Source organism: Babesia microti, chromosome III (assembly GCF_000691945.2).
Source record: "Babesia microti strain RI chromosome III, complete genome".
NCBI classification, from domain to species: domain Eukaryota; phylum Apicomplexa; class Aconoidasida; order Piroplasmida; family Babesiidae; genus Babesia; species Babesia microti.
Window position 1 is genome coordinate 784,262 of NC_027207.2, and position 14,003 is coordinate 798,264.

Genomic DNA, 14,003 nt, shown 5'->3' on the forward strand with positions numbered 1-14,003 from the left:
GATTGTTAAATTAAGCCTTTATCTCGTAAATCAACATATCCATATATGAGATTTTCTTCAGGCATTTGAAAGTTATATATATAATGTTAAATTCAAGCTGAAACTTTCCACTCACATTTATGGAATCTAATTAAAAATAAAAACCAATCACTTAGACAGGTCTTTAGAAATGTCAATATATATATATAATTGGAGGGAAATTCTCACCTAAGCAAAAGTACAATGATGTACCCTAAGAGCAAGGGTTGTAACATACATACATAACAAGATCCCACGTGGTAATTTTAGTATTTTAAGATGCATATAGCGCAGAGTTATGTATTGTCATTTACATTAATAGCATCTACTATATTGCTTATAGTGGTGTTACTTTTATGGTTCTTTCAGTGAAGTTATGACAGTGATGTAATAGCAGTAAGGGACACTACTATTGCATTGTCCCCACTAATGGAGTGGAGGCTCAAGGGGACCGCTGGTATGTTTAGTACTTTGTCAAGCAAGGAAAATTACAAAACGGTGCTGGAAGTACGAAATGCGGTGAAGAAGGCCATAGGGATCCCTGAGGATGGTATTCTCGACATCGTCTTATATCGCAATTCCAATCCACACAAGCCGCTTTCTGATCTTGAACGTGTATCTGTGCCTGAGAAATTTTTGGTTTCTCGCATGTCCTCTGCACAGGCTAATCAGATACTTATGGAAGCAGCTAAAGATTTTTCTGGAGATGAGCAGTCACCAGATCAATCACCCTCAACTAATGACGATGTAACAGTCCTCACCACTAATTTGAGTGCCAATCTTTCGGAGCAGAAATTTGACAAAAACGACACTAATAATAACTTAAATGGTACATCATTTGTTAATGACGACGAAGATGTCAAGATCGCTTCTGCAATGGCTGCTGGAGGAATGGATATACAAGACACGCTCCAACGCAGATACTACAGGAACAAAACGTTACAGGACCCAGTTAAATCACAACAAAAGATGAACCAATTACAGCCGGAAGACAAAAGTACATACATTTGCCATATGTGCGGAAACCCAGGGCACAACATTAAAGACTGCACCATCGTTGATGGTAGGAGGTGTGAGAAGAAGATCCGTTCGGCCACAGGCATTCCTGTCAATTTCTTGAGGTCTATTAGGCAGGATGAGATTCAGAATTATAAAGAAGTATATATACTAAAAGGTATGATTGCTGTTTTAGTTAATTAATCACTCTTAAATTGTTTTTTGTACGTTAGTCATTATTTATGCAAAATATCACAAGTGAATCGATTTTTCATTTTATGATGAACATAATTAATTATGAATTTGTGATAAATGTAACAACTTCAAAATTGCAATAATTATAATTATTGCTGTGCGGCTTGGGATTGGTTTAAACGAAGAGCGAAGAGTAAAATTAAATTTTTTTACAACAATTACGATAGTTATACTATAATTTGTTCTATAATGAAACATTTCCAAGGGTATATGAAGAAAGTTAAATTTTCACTTATAATTTTTTGTAAATATTCACAATAATTGCCTAATTATTTTAAGACTAATATAATAATTAAGGCATGGGTTCGATGTCCTAACTTTCACTAACTATTTGCTGATGTTATATTATAGAAGTTACTGCAGTTATCGCATGTATTATGGCTATGAATTGTATGGGTGTTGAGACCCGCAGTCAACAGTCAACAAACTTATGATTTCGAAACCATCCCTCACTCTAATTAACCCAGCTACTCAACGGCTAGAGCAATTTCTATGTCAATAAAAACTGAATAAAAACTTCGCTTAAATATGTACTCGATCATAGCCTGTGTATATAAATGTATATGTTACTCAAAACCCCATCACAAACACAACTCACGGAATTGATTAATTAATTACAATATTACAAATTATTAACTCAGATGGGACATTTGCAGTGATGAAGGACATATCAACTGTTTCCGGTGAAGCTTATTTCAACATATCTGCTGAAGAAAGGATTAGTGTCTCGCTTGGGAACCAAGTGAAAAGTCAGTTTAAATGTCCAAAGTGCGGTAATTTGTTGGTGGACCCAATGACTACTCTTTGTTGTGGAGAAACATTTTGCTCGGTTTGCCTGTTTCAGAACAAAACAAGCACAATTTTCCCCTGTCCAGGTTGTGCACGGAAGATTGGTGTTAGATATCTCGAACCAAATGTGGCGTTGCGCGAAGTGCTCAAAAATTCCCTAGAAAATGATAAATCGGCACAAACAAACCCAAATAATCAAAAAAACAAAATTAATAACAAAAATTCCAGATCAGATGATGAAAATGAACACATTACCACAAGGCCCTTTAAGGATAGAAAAGTCAACAAACATGATCATAGCCATGGCAATAATGAAAATAGTAGATATAACAATAGGTACAATGACCGTAGCAAGAGCAGAGACTTCAGGAATGATAGAGTCGAAAGATGTGAAAGGGACGATAAGAGCGATAGGCACAATCACCACTACTCGCGTCAACGAGTGCTAGCCTCCGAGTACATTTCGCACTACCGTAAAGGTGGATAATTTGCATATTAATTATAATTCTTACATCTTATGTAAAAATCTATACAAACTAGTAGTGAAGATGATAGATTTTAAGAGTCATTTCGATATCACAAATTAGTGTTATTGTTAAAAAACTGTAGTGATACAATCCTAGTTTAAATGGTTAATTTGTGAGAAATACAAATAAGCATGAAATTAAAATGCAATGACCGGGCTGACTGGTACAGGTAAACTGAAATAAAAAGATAGAGGTCCGCGAAACACAGATTCACAAAATCAACAAGGAAAACTTTCACTTATGTGTTTAAACTTAAACATATAATAAAATAATCAAAGGTATAAAATCTAAGAAAGAGTGCCATGCGTACCCGTGCCACAAGAATTGGAGTGAGTGAGAAGGTTAGGGGTGGGGTACTCACCCTAATGCAAATAGACGTGGATAGCATGATACAGCGCCTGCTGGAAGCGCGAGGTAACAGGCCGGGGAAGAGCATAAAACTAGATGAAGAGGAGATAAAAGGTCTTTGCCATCGTTCCCGTGAAATATTTTTATCTCAATCGATCCTCCTGGAATTGGAGGCTCCCATAAAGATATGTGGTGATATACATGGGCAATACTATGACCTACTGCGCTTGTTTGAATATGGCGGATTTCCGCCCACAGCAAATTACCTCTTTTTAGGCGATTATGTGGATCGGGGTAAACAGAGTTTGGAAACCATTTGTTTGCTCCTCGCCTACAAAATAAAATATCCTGAAAACTTCTTTCTCCTCCGTGGCAATCACGAATGTGCGTCCATCAATCGCATATATGGGTTTTACGATGAATGCAAGAGGAGGTATAGCATTAAGCTGTGGAAAACATTTACAGATTGTTTCAACTGTTTGCCAGTAGCTGCCATTATTGACGATAAAATATTTTGTATGCATGGGGGGTTATCGCCAGAGTTGAGCTCTTTTGATCAGATCAGGCAGATTTCAAGGCCTACGGATGTGCCGGATACAGGTACTTATTTAATATATTGTATATTTTTTATTATGTGAATGCAATATATTAACCAACACTAGTACTAGTCCACACTAATATGTATATATGTATAAATAAACGATCAATGTCAAATGAATCGTGTATGCCAAATTACTTCCATAATTGGACCTAATATGACTTTTTTAATTACATACACTTTTGCAATTGATAATAATTACTGCCATAATAGCAGTCAATTAAGTGTGGGCATTGGAGCCTATTCTAGGCACAGAATGGACAATTTTCATACTAGATACGCTCGTGATAACATCGGAAACTATATCAACAACTTTCTAGCATTTACCCTAATATTATGATATATCTAAATTCTCTAAAAGTGTATACCTTATTCCAATATCAATTCTAAACTACAAGCCCCCCATTCATCCAAACTCACTTATTAACAATATCCACAAACATGCTATATAGAGTGATCTTTTGGTGGCATAAATCCTTCTTTACATTATATCCCATGATTTGCCTAATTTCGTACTATGTGACCTGATTTTTTATTGCTTCTAAAGTTTTTGACTTGATGTTATATGTCCATACAGTATCCATATAACAACTCAAGCATTCATTGTAATATTTCATTTGGCAAAAAATTCAAAATTATAATCAAAAAACACTCGAAATTTTACCAAAAAATAAACACACGATGAACGTGATGTCATTGTTATGAAAAGCTCTACATATGACATTTGACGTAAAGAGTGTATTTTCATCACTTCAGTTATTAACAGTATTATGGTCCTGTCTAATCCACTAAACATGTGCATGGCCATGTTGTCGATGCGTTATATATATATATATATATGAAATTGTTTTAAATGGTTGCACATGTAATTATTGTGTTTCTGTTCATACAAAAAAGTGTCGATGATCGTTCAAATTAATCCAGGATTGCTGTGCGATTTGTTGTGGTCTGATCCAGATGGATCGGTAAATGGATGGGGGGAGAATGATCGAGGAGTAAGTTATACATTTGGTTCCGACGTTGTAGTGAATTTTCTTTCTAAGCACGAATTGGACCTAATTTGTCGGGCACATCAAGTTGTTGAGGATGGATATGAGTTTTTTTCCAAACGACGTTTGGTCACTCTATTTAGCGCCCCTAATTATTGCGGTGAATTTGACAACGCGGGTGCCATGATGAGCGTAGATAAGACCCTCATGTGCTCCTTCCAGATCCTCAAACCTGTCGACCGGAAGAAGATGAAATGAAGAGTTTTAACGACTACCTAGGTAGTTTGGTGCGCTGACGCAAATCGCAGTGGCTTTGCCACGATATTCCAAGAGTGATTTTTTATTTTTAACTATTTAGATTCCTTCTTTTGTAATTTTAACAAGTTACTATATCATGGGATAAATTTTTTGGAGAAAAATGTTTCCTTGGTGTGTGCGTATTGTTAATAATATTTAATAATATGTTTTATGTGCACACTTATCGCAAATTATTATTTACATATATATTACTAGATAAAGAGATTAATGTATAACAAAATTATCTAAGCCAATTTGGGATAACAATGGGATGTAATATATACTGCGTAAAACGATTGCATATTCACCGTTATACATATATATTATCACGTGCACAAATCATATATAAATTAATCATCCGTATCAATGCATGGTTGGCCCATTGTTTAATTGGAGATCTTATGCAATATTCAATACGCTTTACTATCAACTAATTATCACTAGCAATCATACATATAATAATTTTAAGTGTATCAAGTTGTCAAATGTGTAACAAAGTGAATCGTTTGCTAAGTACTTACAAGTGTAATTAATCGCCAGAGAATAACCAGCCATTACCACACACGACGCCCGCTACACCATCAGTATCATTGCAAAAGAATGTGTAAACTAATGCATTAACCAAGCATGTATAATAATTATATCTGGAGTAATCTGCACTAATTGCGTCAAAAATATAATACAAGGACTAAATCTTAATCCTACAACACGTAGCAGCGATGTTAATGCGTGATTCGTCGGATAGCCACAACGGCTCCAAGCCAAAATGCCCTGCGATGGTGCTCATCAACACATCGCGCCCAAAATGTCCGGTACTTATGTTGTTAATGGTTATAGCTAGGGAAATATGTAAATCTGGAATGTACATTCCAACGGTACCAGATATATCAGAGTGTCCAATGCCATGGATAATTTTTCCAGTTGACAGATGTTTAAAATTGTAAATTTGGAATCCCAAACACCAGCACGAAGAGATTGCGCCGCTGAATTTGTATTTAAATACAGTTTGGGAAATATTCGCTTTCTCCATGGTCAATATCTCATCTATGTATTTCTGAGATATCAGTATGGGCAGCTTCAAATAAAATTCGGAGAGGGCTTGAGCAGATGCATGACAATTTAGACCAGGGACAAACAATTGCGAATTTTTCGCGTGATCAAATATCCTAGGGTCCATCAAAATACATCTGTGTTGAAGGCACTCTATAAAAGTGTAGATTTCACTAGCGCAATCCGCACAACTGCGATTCTTCTTGAGGTACTCTGGCCTCATACGTCTGGTAAATATAGGCATTTGATTCTCTTCCATCATGAACAGGTCGTCTAATTCATGAGCGTCGCTGCTCATGAATTCAGTGACCGTGACGTTGTCGTAAAACTTCTTAATATCACCATTGGGGTTGGATTCTTCGTAATAGCGTGCCTTTCCGCTATCAGGGGGTACATTTTTCTCTTTTTCTCCTGCAAAAGAGGCAAAATCAGGCTCCCTCCTCTCAGCGTCCCCAATTGGGGTTTGCATACTAATAAGAGACGCTTGGTAAGCCTCCGAGAGTGAGTTCGTTATGTAACTGTAAACCTCATCTGAGTGTTCGGTTTCATCGGGATTCAGTCCCATCATAAGCTTCAAATCGGCTGTCGTCAGCTGGATAGCAGGAATCTCAATTTCATCCTCTGACCCACTGGTTTTGATGGATTCATTGTAGTATGATTCGCTGTCAAAATCTGCAGGATCTGATAGAGATGATGAATATTCAGGTGATGAATCTATCCTGCTATTGGCAGGTGGTGAATCTTTCCCTCCATACGCAAAGTCATTCATCCTATCCATGGCATTTGGAGTAGGGTGGATAAACTCATATAAATTTAGTAACCCGCTGCGAGAACTGTTCCTATGTTTGTCCATTTTGGTGTAAAATCTGATATTTGGTATGGCAAGCGAATTGATATAGTCTTCATAACACTCTCCCTTGACCAAAAACAACAACTTGGAAAGTATGTAACCAAAAGTGATGTGGGAATAATCTGGCACAAGCGTGGCATAGGACGTGGCCTCAGCAATTATCTTACACATGTATTCATAATCTTCAACGTCATATAAATAAGGCAGGGCAGATAGCCTATCCCCCCCAATTCTATGGTTTAGAACATCACGCACCGTCACCAATTTGCGTTTATCATATATCTCGCCCTGTTGCCACCCAAGCCTGGAGGTAATCTTATGCCCAAACATTGGCCAGTAATTTGATACTGGCGAGTTAAGATTCAAAAGGCCCAAATTTGCGGCTTCAAGCACTGCCACTGCCAAAAATGGTTTTGAAGCACTGTAGATGTTGAACAGCGTATCATGATCCACCCCCCTGGCATCGTAAATGCCTCTAGTGCCTCCGATAACTTGTTCATGGAGGTTAACTCCTCGATGCAAGTAATGCTTAGGGTCATATCTAACAGATACTTGGCAGCCTATGATCATCTTAGATTGTATCAAAGAGTTAAGTGTGCGATGTATAATCATTTCAAGCGTTGTGGATGGGAGGTAGAAAGGTAGGCTGGGCAGATGTTGCGACTTGAGTCTTAATTTGCACCAATAGATGGTCATTGATAGTAAAGGTACTTCGCTTTTTGAAATCATAATCATATTGTAGAGTAGGTTTACTGTACGGCAAAACATGGCCAATAGCTTTGGTGGTTGCTTAATGCAAGTATTGTCGTAAATGTTCATTGCACAATTAATTTGATGAAACTCTATATTTTTACTGTTATTTTCAGCTTCGGTCGATTTGGCGTGTGTGGTTCTGTTAAGATTTCTTTTCCCCTCGTAGCTTTGGTCCTTTGCTCCAGTTTTTTCGTCAAGGTCGTTAGGGCCATCGGTATCTGAATCATGTTTCGAAAGGGAAAAACACGATACATATCTCCTGATCTTGTGGTAAATCAAATTAGGATCGGTCAAAAAACGCCTTGAGGTCTTTTCCATATTTTCTGGATTTTCCATTATGGCCCCTAAGTCTCTGAATGCCTCAATTGCTCCAACTGACTCAAATTCAAGAATGCTAATTACAAGTTTTGCCATGTTATAAGTGTCTCTGGGAGTAAATAATTTTACATATCCCCAGTCAATTAATGCGCATTTCCAATTTCCATCTCTTTGTACATACATTAAATTGCCTGGGTGTGGATCAGCATGGAAGAACCCGATGAAGAATATTTGATATAAAAAGTAGTCAATCAGTTCCATGATACAATCTTGCGTATTGATGCCGTATTCGAGTATTTTATCAAAATCCGTTATCTTAATCCCATCAATAAACTCCATCACCAATATTTTTTTGGAGCAGTGTTTGGGATATGGCTTTGGGATTACTATGTCAAAAGACGTCTTATTGAGATAATCAATGGCACTTTCGATATTTTGCAATTCGTTTGTAAAATCTAGCTCCAAAGACATGTATTGTTGCCATTCCATTAACGCGTCCATAAGTACAATACCCTTGCTGTTCATCGATAATAGCCAGGCCAAATTGCCAAACATAGTCTGGTCGTACAGAAAAGTTTTTTCCACATTATCATGCAGTATTTTTACTATCACTTTATCTCCATTCAGTAAAGTCGCCAGGTGCGCCTGAGCTACACTGGCACTGGCAATTGGCACCAAATTGAATTTTCGAAATATCTTTGAAGTTTCACCATATTCGCTATTTATTAGTTTCAATACCACCTCTGGAGGGTCCCCAGGAATGCTGTCCTGTAGTCTAGATAGGATCCTAATGTACTGCTCGGGTAAAAGGTCATGATTGGTGCTCATAAACTGGCCTAGCTTGATCCAGAAGCCGCGAAGCTCGATGATGTTATTCCAAATAGATGTAGCCACATTCTCATGCATCTCTTTCCAAAACGATTCAACCATGTCATCATGTACTACCCATGATTGTAGTACGCCTATTTGCCAAACAGCAAAAAGACCAAATATCCTTCCCCCCGTGTCGAAGGAGCGGATCAGAGAATGGACTATGTCGCTTATGTTAGCGCCAGCATTCAGAAGCGGCTGCATAAATATCTGCTTCACAACCCGACTCATTACATTGTTTGAGATATTTGCTAGATTTAGCTGGTCCAGAGGAGACTCTCTCTTCACAGCCAATTCATTTTTTTTCTCCATGATGGCATCATTAAACTTGTCAAATGGACGCTTAAACTATACTACTCCGTCAGATCATATTACATTTGCATTGGATCGTGCTAATATACATTGTATATTAGGGCTGCCGCATAAACCGATCATACCACCCAATCACTATCATTGCTTATGTGTACCATCAGTGGCACCAAGACGAGTAGGTGATCGGCCGACGATGGCATTTTCATTGCATAAACCTATCCTTATCTGCTAGATTAACTTAATATTTTCTCAAAAAAACAAAAAACTTTTATGTCAAGGCAATCCAATTCCCTTCCAGAACCTACTGGGCTACCGGGGTTGCCCCTGACCAACAGTCAGGGTCGCAAAGAAGTGCTAACGAAAATCCGTGACCTTTGTGGCTGGCATATGAATTCATTTCCCGGTTCCCAACCAGTGTCCCTAAGCAGGTAACTAAATTAGTAATTTAGAAACAATATCAATTTCCTCTACCGCGATGACTACGTAGTATGTGAAAAATCTGATGGGATTCGTGCTATGTTACTGGCTGCCAGCGGCGCTATTTTTTTGATTGGTAGGAAGGAAGAAGTGCACAGGATTGATATGATACTTCCGTTAAGAGGCGTTGTGGGCGATAGGCACCAGTTGACTTTGCTAGACGGGGAACTTGTTAAGGTAATATTCAAATTATAATTGATCATTAGAAGTTGTAGGTGTTGTAAATTTCCTAAATCATTAGAATAAACACTAGCTGACTTAGGACAAGCAAAACGGCATTACTCGTTGTCGATACTTAATCTTTGATGCTATATCAATTCACCGACAATCAGTTAGGCATTACAACTTTCTGGAGCGGCTATGTATGGTTTACAAGGATGTAATCCAACCTCTCCTCAAGGTGGATACTAAAAAGGATATGCCAGATCTAGTTAGCGAATGGAATAAGGTAGATTTTCCTTTGGAAATATACTTAAAAGTAAGTATTAAACGTATTCAAGGTATTTCATATGCGATTAAATCTATACTCCCACTTTGTAGTCCGTTGTATTGCCATAACTTATAATTAGTTAGTATGTATAGTTAAGGCGTGTTTTCCATCTAAAAATATGTAAATATAAATATAATATATATGTTGAGTAACACAGGACTTCTTCGATCTATCACATCTGCCTAATCTAAAAGATATATCAAGACTACTCCCACACACTAGTGATGGACTGATATTTACCCCCGTAAATCAACCATACATCCCAGGTACATGTAAACAACTTTTAAAATGGAAACCTCCACATCTTAATACGGTGGATTTTAGCGTAGATATTTTATATGATGAAAAAGGGCTGCCTCGGTTGGCCCAGCTTTTTGCCTCCGTTTCGGTAAGCACTTCTACACGGCAACCTCTATAATCTGAAGCCATTTAATTTAGGGTACCCGAGTATTCTATAATGAATTCCTTTCGCCATATGGAAAAGTGTATAAGGAACTAATCGAATCTGCTATGAATGAACATATTGTGCAACGCATCGTGGAATGTGGATGGGTTCCAGATAAACGGGTGTGGACTTTCATCCCTTATTTGAAGCAAAATCCTACCAATACTCATCGCGCAGGAAATGATGGTAAATTGCCCTATGACTTTGATAATGGAGAGTGGGTTTTGGGTGGATGGGTTGCGGAGCGGATTAGGGTAGACAAGAAGGATCCTAACAACATCAACGTAATTACAAATGTAAAGGAATCTATTGAGGATGATATCACTTTCGGGAATCTGATTAAGGAAATTACTCAAATCATGTCCCAAGGGAAAAAACCACTATGGGATAAGTGTTACATGTCATCTTCCTGGGTTGGCTAAGTTTATAGACACAAAATCATCGCAGCTCGCACTCAATCTTATACCAGTTATCAACCAGTTTGTTATGTACGCATTATGACAATTTGTCCAATTGATTTGAACATTAATTTTAATCAGCAATTAAATTTATATATGTAATTAGAAATGTATATTAAAATGCCATCTTATATTGTATGCTAATATTAATAGACTTATTGTGAAATATATATATAATATCCAGCAATTAAGAATTAATTTATTGATATATAATTATGTATTATGCAGTAAATATAGTTAATAATTGCATATAACGTGTATACTATCATAGCCAATTGTAAATAAATTATTATATATACAAGATTTTTTGGCTGTTGAATCATTCAATTTTTTAATTTTTATGCAAATGCATGGAATAAAATGCAAGGTTTTTTAATTACAACACGATAAAGTGTAATTGTAATACAAAGAGAAATAGTGCTTAAATAATTAGTACAATAACTATATACTATTTACTGCTCTCATAACTCCAAAAGTTATATACAGAATCTAATAATTGCACATTTCAATAAATTGACAACTAAATATTAAAATAGCTGCTCATGGAATAAAATGTTGTCATATGTGATATAGGTATAAATTGGTAACCCTACGCAACACTGTTGGTATACAAGCGATGCCACTGTATGGGCGGCCATTCCGTGGAAGCCACAGAGAGAGATTAGAAAGATTGCAAAGATATGCCACGCTTATCAGTCTCCACAACAGCACATTTTTCGCCCAAACTTTACAATCTGAACAACCTACAATAATAGATTTGCTTAACGATGATATTGCCTTCACCGACCAGGAAGAATCAGATGATAGTAGTACTCCAAATTCGAATGTTCAATATCCGAATAAGCAGTTACAACAGCAAACTCAGTTAACTTATGGCTCATCCTGTGGGCTTTATAACCCGGGACAAAACATTTGTTTCATGAATGCAGTAATACAAACACTTATCAATTTACCTTACATAACTCCTTGTCTACTAAGCGGTTTGCACAAAGCTAGTTGCAAACTACGTTCTAAATCCCTATTTTGTTCTCTCTGCTTACTAGAATCTCTAGCTCAAAAGGCACATAGTATCAAAGGAGCGGTTAATAACCCATTTTTTAGTATCACTAAAAAGGCCATATGGAGCAGATATGTCCCTGGCAAACAGCAGGATTCACATGAGTTTTTAAGGTATTTGGTTGAGAGCTTCTCCACGCCCATGGGAGCTAAATCTGCCCCTGATAGCTATAAAAGAAATCTAATCGGTCAGGCATTTCATGGAACTCTCAAAACTACAGTAAAGTGCCTCCAATGTAAATATACCTCTGAAAAATTAGAGAACTTTTTGGATATAGCACTAGACATTACTAAGGAATCACTGGAAAATTGCATTGCTGAGTTTATTCAACCGCAGCAGTTGACCGGTAGCAACAAATATCATTGTCCAAAATGTAAAAATAAGAGAGATGCCACTATATCGCTTAATTTTGGAAAACTTCCAGTGGTACTCTGTATTGCACTAAAGAGGTTCAACTCCGGTATTTTTGGTTTGGAGAAGACCTTTAGATCGTTAAAATATCCCCAACACATGGATTTAAATGGTATAAATTATGAATTATCAGCGCTTGTATGCCATTTGGGCCATAGCCTATATTCTGGACATTATGTTGCGTATGCTAGGGCTGGCCATGGGTTTTGGAATAAATTTGATGATAGCCATGTAAGCCTATCAGAGAAACATCAAGTACTAGAGCAGGCAAAATCTGCGTATCTATTATTTTATGTTCAACAGAATGTCACAAACTATGAGCAACTACTCATCAATAGTGTTGATAAACTTTCTAGTGTCTCTAAAAGGAAAAATGAAACCAAAACTGCTTCCGATCGCAACAAAAAAGGTGATAGTGTGCATATTATTGGTATCAAAAATAGTAGTGACAAAAATAGTGACATATTCAATCCATTCATGCGGATGGAGAAGAGCAAAGATTTAACATCGCAATACGGAATTCACGAGGGTAAGTAATTATTTCGTATTCATAACAATATGTGGTCAATATATGCATAATCATACGTACGTCTAACTAACACACTAACCACTAATTTTCTAGACCTGCAAAGTTGCCACTGTATTTATTTGATTTGTCTTATTAACTATACTAAGTAACAATTACTATATTTCCTAACCATTCTCGCACTATACCTGAGTTATGTATTTGTTCGAAATTTAACTTGATGCCTTTCAAGATACACCAATCGATTATGTAACTCCGATTGGATATATTACTAAATTTGTTCCGAAAAAAAAATCACTCAACCATCCCAATAGAAAGGCAACATCTTGACAAACTATACAAAAATTCTCTGTAATGCAATATTCTCTTGAAAGGGAAGATATCATTATATATTATCTGGAACAATTAATTCTAAATATTTTAAATTAGTTATATACACTGGAAAGGGCTATAAGTGAAATGGGATAAAGTAATTTACATTACCAAAATATAAAAGGACAGGTGTCTCGCAAGGGGGATGCCCGTATTGCATCGATATGGTCATTGAAGTGATAGATTTTATTATATTATATATATTAAATGTCTAATATTTAAATTCTTATTTGTTATTTCTGCTTTTAAATACTCATTCAGTCTCCACATGGGACGGTGTGGAATGTGATACCGAGGCTATTCGGAGACATAGCGAAAATTCAATGCCAAAGATTGCCAAAAGGGACCAAATGGATATAGAATATGATATGGGCAAACTAAAGAAGGTTAGAAACAAACACATCTTCAAGGGGGTTACTGGTAATGTCTAGATTGATACAGAAATCATCGGCGATAGCAAGACTAAGCAACTAGTTATTAACGGTAGGGTGGATTTTGACAAGATCAACAATAAACATAACACTAAACGTAATAATAAGCATGGTAAAGTGACTAACAATGACAATAGTAAAGGAGTTACTGAAGACTATGAAGAGAAAAGGTGGACTGGCAAGGGTGGTAGGGGCAAGAAATGGAGATTTCACAGAAAGAAATGATATATAAACACATTTGTAAATTTTTTACATCGCGTACCATTTTTGAACCGCTTAGTGAAGTAACCACTTGTCTATCATTGTAACATTTTGTAAACTAGACCAATTTACACCATGTTTATTTGAGATGTGCATAAGAATGTA

General features: G+C 36.7%; 5 protein-coding genes across 5 annotated transcripts; 4 read left to right on the forward strand and 1 right to left on the reverse strand.

The window, feature by feature from the left end:
* Positions 1-447: 447 nt before the first annotated feature.
* On the forward strand, positions 448-2,545 carry BMR1_03g02255 (conserved Plasmodium protein, unknown function; the record flags this gene model as incomplete). The annotated part of the gene is made up of 2 exons (XM_012793607.1): positions 448-1,192; positions 1,911-2,545. The coding sequence occupies 2 exons, from the start codon at positions 448-450 to the stop codon at positions 2,543-2,545; spliced, it is 1,380 nt and encodes a 459-aa protein (XP_012649061.1).
* A 405-nt stretch (positions 2,546-2,950) lies between these two features.
* BMR1_03g02260 (protein phosphatase 1, catalytic subunit) lies at positions 2,951-4,778 on the forward strand (the record flags this gene model as incomplete). The annotated part of the gene is made up of 2 exons (XM_012793608.1): positions 2,951-3,533; positions 4,456-4,778. The coding sequence occupies 2 exons, from the start codon at positions 2,951-2,953 to the stop codon at positions 4,776-4,778; spliced, it is 906 nt and encodes a 301-aa protein (XP_012649062.1).
* BMR1_03g02265 (aarF domain-containing kinase) lies at positions 5,506-8,970 on the reverse strand (the record flags this gene model as incomplete). The annotated part of the gene is made up of 1 exon (XM_012793609.1): positions 5,506-8,970. The coding sequence occupies one exon, from the start codon at positions 8,968-8,970 to the stop codon at positions 5,506-5,508; it is 3,465 nt and encodes a 1,154-aa protein (XP_012649063.1).
* On the forward strand, positions 9,241-10,804 carry BMR1_03g02270 (mRNA guanylyltransferase; the record flags this gene model as incomplete). The annotated part of the gene is made up of 5 exons (XM_012793610.1): positions 9,241-9,398; positions 9,420-9,624; positions 9,710-9,925; positions 10,095-10,325; positions 10,376-10,804. 5 exons carry the CDS (start codon positions 9,241-9,243, stop codon positions 10,802-10,804), a joined length of 1,239 nt encoding a protein of 412 aa, XP_012649064.1.
* BMR1_03g02275 (Ubiquitin carboxyl-terminal hydrolase) lies at positions 11,457-13,862 on the forward strand (the record flags this gene model as incomplete). The annotated part of the gene is made up of 3 exons (XM_021482033.1): positions 11,457-12,837; positions 13,468-13,626; positions 13,648-13,862. 3 exons carry the CDS (start codon positions 11,457-11,459, stop codon positions 13,860-13,862), a joined length of 1,755 nt encoding a protein of 584 aa, XP_021338598.1.
* Between the last annotated feature and the right edge of the window lie 141 nt (positions 13,863-14,003).